Source organism: Babylonia areolata, chromosome 7, assembly GCF_041734735.1.
Source record: "Babylonia areolata isolate BAREFJ2019XMU chromosome 7, ASM4173473v1, whole genome shotgun sequence".
In the NCBI taxonomy this organism is placed as follows: Eukaryota; Metazoa; Mollusca; class Gastropoda; order Neogastropoda; family Buccinidae; genus Babylonia; species Babylonia areolata.
The window spans coordinates 48,693,659-48,699,817 of record NC_134882.1 but is presented as its reverse complement, the minus strand read 5'-3'; the positions used below and the strand labels follow the sequence as shown (position 1 = coordinate 48,699,817).

Genomic DNA, 6,159 nt, shown 5'->3' with positions numbered 1-6,159 from the left:
AAGCAACGGATCAAAAACGATGAGAAGACTGTGCCCCAAGCCTAAAGGGTCCCTCACAGCAGCATCGCCACCCTCATCCTTCATCATTGAACAAATATGTACAAGATTTGTCCCAGTATATGTGGCATTTCATGCTTCATCAAATTTCGGTTTCAATGTTCCTTCCAGACGTACGGTTTGTTTAACGACCTTAAGGCTAAGTTGTTTTGGGCTTGAGTCTTGGTTCAGTGAAGATTGCAATGCTCGATAAGCCAGGCCCTGGATGTATGTCTGGGAGGTCTGTCTGGCGTTCCAAGGGGAAGCTGTAAGAAAAGGTGTCTAAGGCTTGTGTCAAGGGTGTTGGCAGATTTAATGTCGCTGGAAAGACATGGCGATAGACGTACACGTCAGGGAAGGCGGGGCTGTATGGATGAGTGAGTTTTGTCCTCCGCAAGGGAGATCTGCTGGAGTTCAGTGCCACCACCTGCACCAACATGTGTGCTTCTGACTTTGGGCTGCAGAGCCACATGTGTGTTCACCCCTGGCTTCTACTGATATGGACATAACTTATCCCCATCCTCTGTTACCGAGAAATGTTGGGATGCGTTGTGGCTGATGTTCTGGAGACAGACTCAGGTGTGTCCAGTGAAATGCATCCACCACCCATCCCCCACCAAACATATAAAAAGAAAAGAAGAAAAATAAATAAATCATATCTATTTCATGTCTATAGTTCACAGCCGCAACAGGAAACACTCAAGTACACTTTACTTCCTTGATTAAATCTTATCTTCATATGCATTATTTCAGGCTGCGGACGCCGCGAAAGAGTGGACGACCCATGCCAACGCGGCACGTAGATCGGCAGCACGTGCGGGTGACTTCGGTCAGAACCGTGCTGCTTTCGGAAACGACGCGGCGCGTGCTGCCGCAAGGGCTCAGCATGCCAACAGCGCGTATGAGGATTCACACATCTGTATCTGTGTTTGTTTCATTGTCTGTGTTTGTCTGTCTGTGTGCCAGTCCTTATTTCATTCAAGCATGCACAAACACACAAAAACACACACACCAGCGAACACGCACGCACATACGCGCGCATGTATGTATGCACACACACACACACACACACACACACACACACACACACACACACACACACACACACACACACACACACACTCGCACACGCACATTCACGCACACACTTTCTCTTTCATGAGGTACTATCTCACAAATGTCTCAGCAAATATATTTCGGTGTGTGTAACTCTCACACACAAAAACATACATGCACCCAAATATTCGTGAACACACTCCAAAGAAGAAACAATAACGGCATCACAAACGACAATAACAACAATAATAATGTTAACAACGACGGTGACGAAAATAACAACAACAACAGTACATAATGTCTGACAACTTCACACGGGAGTACTGAGTGATGATATTGTTCAGAGGTGCTGCGAGGCACCGTTGCAGAATCGGAAGGCGTTGGACTTCTGATCAGTGTTCACCAGTAATCAGAGTTCGTGGCCCCGTTTCGGCATGGTGTTGTGTCTTTGGAAAAGGTTTAACTTTGATTTTTTCCCCACTCCACTCACGTGTGAATGGGTACTTGACTGTTGTTGGGGGAGGAAAAAACGGCGGAAAGGGGTGATAGGACCCCTCCTTCCTTTAGTTAATCCGAGTACTCGACACAGTTGACATGAACTGACTACCCCCATGGCTATAAAAAGGCTGCGGGTCATTCAATCTGTTTATCAACCTTTCAGATACGCGGATCGCGGTGGGAATGCGCACCACTTCGCCAACAATGCCAACCACGCCGCTGACCAAGCTGCTGCCAACAATTTCGGACGGTACGGCTGGTGGGACGGGGACCACTGGAACAACTGGAGGAAACACCAGAACCACGGTGAAGGCGACCACTGGCACAAGGTAATTATCTCTGTTGTTTTTTTTTTCTTTTGTTTGCTGCTAGTTTCTTACCATGCTGTATACAGGAATACGTATTCACATCTTTCTTCTGTTTTTTTTCTGTTTTTTCTTGTGTTTCCGTAAGGAGTTTATTCTTTTCTTCATCTGAAGGTAGAATGAAAGTAAGCTGTTGCGTTTTATTTCTTTTTCCTCAAGAAAAAAATGTTTAGACTCAATTTCTGTTCTGTCTGTGGCTCTGTCATTGAAACGGAAATTCATGCTTCACTTTGACGTCGTTTGGCTTTCAGGGGGTGTATGACGGTGAGACGGATGTGTGTGTGTGTGTGTGTGTGTGTGTGACTACAGTCAGTAACATCAATCCGATTTAACCTCAATCAGTTCAGTTCATTTACTCAAGAAGGCGTCACTGCCTTCAGAAAATTTCATATACGCTACACCACATCTGCTAAGCAGATGCCTGACCAGCAACGTAACCCAGCATGCCTAGTCTGGCCTTGAGGGTGAAAATCATCAGTACTCAGTAATGACTGCAATCGTGTGCTTTTTGTATTTTCTGTGGTATTCTTTCTTACTCCTTTCCCAACTGTATCAGTTATACATTATCACGTTTTCTGATCATTCCTCATGCAACGATAACTTTTTAGATTCTTATGATTTCAGTAAAGATGTTTTACGGCAAACAGTATGCATCAGAACATTATTAACGAAGGAAAAAGAGAAAAGGAAGTAAAGAAGTAGTACTGCAGAGACATGTGAAGGAGAACAGTGGTTTTGACCCATTACACAGCAGTTCGAATATAAAGTAAACAATCCTGTTTAACATTTACGATTGACATTCTAATGGCAACAACACTCTGGAAGTGATCCAGATCAGTATATGCACACGCATTATCCATTGCTTCAGGGACGCCGCCACCACGATGATATCAACTATGCCAAGGACAAGAATTATGACAAGTGGGACTCGCAGAACGGAGGATTGGAAGAGGCAGGGAGCGACAACCACCACGCCCTGGATCACCTCAAGGACCGTGCCGGCAGCTACCACCACAACGTGGACAAGGACGCTGCTCACGCCAACGCCGCCAACGCTCACAAGGCTGACCATCATGCTGCCGCCTCTCAGAACGCCGCCTCTCACGACGCCCACTCTAGTGACTGGGGTCGCCACGCGGCCAACAATGCTGGCAGCTACGGGCGTAACAAGGACTGGGCCAACAGGCTCCACAGCAGCCATGGAGCCAACCGTCTGTGGGACGACGCCCGCCGCTCCGCTTCCGACGTCTACAAGAACCTGGCCGCCGATCAGGGCAACTACCACAAGAGTCTGGGCTATGGTCATGGTCTGGCCGCCATTGGAGGCTATGCTAACAGGCCTGGGTACTACGGTAACGGCTATGCTCCTTACGGACATGGCTATGCCGGTGATGGTCACTATGGAGGAGGGTACGTTGGTGGCGCTCCTCTGGTAGGACCTGGGTACGTTGCTGGAGTTGGTCATGGTGGTGTTGTAGGTGCCGGTGGTCCTGCTGTTGCTCATGGTCCTGCTGTTGGTGTTGGTGGTGTTGTTGCTCATGGTCCTGCTTTTGGTGTTGGTGGTGGTGTTGTCGGTGCTGGTGGTGTTGTCGGTGCTGGTGGTGTTGTTGCTCCTGGTCCTGCTGTTGCTGGTGGTGTTGTCGGTGCTGGTGGTGTTGTCGGTGCTGGTGGTGTTGTCGGTGCTGGTGGTGTTGTCGGTGCTGGTGGTGTTGCTGGCGGTGTTGTCGGTCCTGCTGGCGTCGGCGTTGCTGGTGGCGCTCACGCTGCTCACGCTGATGACAGGTCTGTCAGAGATGGACTCCGTCAGTCTGACGGTGCTGCCACGGCACACAGTGCCAGAGCCCACTACAACCGTAACCAGTGGCTCGGTGGTCGAGACACTGCCCATGACCGCTATGCCCACAACGCTGCTGTCGACAAAGGAGCAGCTAATGCTGCTAACAAAGCTGGCCACCACGCTGACAAGGCTGATGCCGCTCACTCTGATGCTGCCTGGGCTTCTAACGCTGATCACAGCAAGGCTTCCTACGATGAAGACGCCTGGAAGAAAGAGGCGGAGAAGACGCGCCTTCACGACCGCCACAACGACCACAACCTCTACAAGAAATGGTTCAACAACAGACGCCATGGTGGTGACGACAAGGAGCGCCTCAAGTTCAACAGAAACCAACTGGACGATATCTTCGGCAAACACGCTGCCTTCAACAAGGACTCGGCTCAGGCCGGCCACCACGGCAACTGGAAAAACCACCACAGAACCAACGGACACAACGCTCACGCTGCCCGCCAGGGTGCCGCAGCTCAGAACGGTCACAGCGACGACTGGAGTAAGGCCGCCGACGGCTACCAGAACGCCAACGCCGCTGGCAATGCACAGGACGCCTCCCGTAACAGCGGCTGGAACAACGCGGCCTTTGGCAGGAACCAGGCCAGAAACGCCTTTGACAACGCCGCACTGAACGCCCATCAGGCTCACCGCGGTGCCAGCACTTCAGGACTCAACGGAGCGGCTGGAGCTGTCGGTGCAGGTGTCGGTGCAGGTGGTTTGGGTGCTGGTGTTGGAGCTGGTCTTGGAGGAGGTCTTGGAGCAGGTGGTCTGGGTGGTGGTGTTGGAGCAGGTCTTGGAGCAGGTGGTCTGGGTGTTGGTGTCGGAGCAGGTCTTGGAGCAGGTGGTTTGGGCGGAGCCTTCGGTCATGGTCTTGGTGGAGCTTTGAGTCATGGGTTTGGTGGAGCTCACGGCCACGGACTTGGAGGTTCGGGATACGCCTCTCATGGCTACCCTGCCAGCGGTGGATACCATGGTGGCTACAACGGTGGCTACGGCGGTCACTAAGGCCTGTCAAACAGCCATGGGTGATCATTGGAGATCACGTAACAAGTGCTCTTTCACTTCGGAAATGTAGAGGGGTGGGGGAGAGGGGGGGCTGGGGCGAAGCAAGAAGCAATGACTGTATTGTCTGATCATTCTTTTCAGCTGATGTGCATCTTTCTTACTGTTTCTTTTAATCTTTGTTCTTTTGAATATCTTCAGTTTTAAACGTGAAATAAGGCATCCATGATATGCTGTTTTCCTGCTTCAGTTTTTGTTGATGTTCACTAGCCTCTCTATCTGTTTTCCATTGCTATTTCGTCCAAATGTAAAATTTGTTTCAAATACATTTTTTTATGAGAATGTGATCACTTCGTTCTGCTACATGGACAAGTCATTGAATGTTTTCTTTATACTAAGAGAGCAAATAAGTCTGTAATTTATTCAGATTAAAAGAATAAAACTCTAATACCTGTCTATATTGCATACTATTTTGAATGCATTACTGAAGGGGAGGGGGTATGTTCTTCAAGAAATAGATAATATATATACATTAGGTTATCACTTGAACAGTATTGAAAAAAAAAATCTTGAATCTCATCTCTGTTGCTTAAATTTATTATGCCCGACCAACCTCAACCCCTCCCCCCCCCCCCCTCTCTCTCTCTACCCATCTATCTATTTCTATCTTCTCCCCATCTCTTACATTATCTTTGATGCCAATGAATGTGTACCTATCAGCAGCTAGTGTTTCAAAGAGAAATGAAATAAACATGGGAACGGTCGTAACAATTTGTCACGTGTTGCAACGCATGTTCCTGCAGTAAATGATGAAGCATGTGCAATTGAAGGAAGAAAGAAGGAAAGTTGAAAGAAAGACGGAAAGAAAGGACGAATGAAGGAAAATAAATGAAGAAAAAAGAAAGAAAAAGTCGTGTAAAGATTAGCAATATAGTAGATAGTAAATTGAAAGAGAAGAAACACAAGAAAGGAAGAACACAGCACACACACACACACACACACACACACACACACACACACACACACACATGAGCACGCAAGTAACTAACACAGGAGTGCATTCGCGCTGACACACACATGCATACAGATAGACACACACACGCACACACATACACACACACATACGCTCGCACGCACACACAAGCACACACAAACACACACACACACACACTGTGTACACATGCACGCGCGCATGCACTGATGTGGATTACACTTGACACGTTGTCACAAACTTCCCATGTGTCCCCTTAACATTCTCTTCACTTGGCAGGGACCAGCACTTGCTCAGGGATATGATGAAGATCATTAACGTGTTGAAATTCTGACATCACAACAAGGATAATAATACACATATAAAACACTTTGGTATGCTGT

At 48.4% G+C, this 6,159-nt stretch overlaps 1 protein-coding gene across 1 annotated transcript in view; it reads left to right on the top strand.

Moving 5' to 3' along the window:
- Positions 1-5,558, top strand: part of LOC143284091 (uncharacterized) — a 7,318-nt gene extending 1,760 nt beyond the window's left edge. Inside the window, exons 3-5 of the mRNA XM_076590734.1 lie at positions 790-935; positions 1,754-1,919; positions 2,824-5,558. Coding sequence (XP_076446849.1) covers positions 790-935; positions 1,754-1,919; positions 2,824-4,788 — 2,277 coding nt within the window. The 3' untranslated portion in view covers positions 4,789-5,558. The remainder of the gene's footprint in view (positions 1-789; positions 936-1,753; positions 1,920-2,823) is intronic.
- Positions 5,559-6,159: the final 601 nt, after the last annotated feature.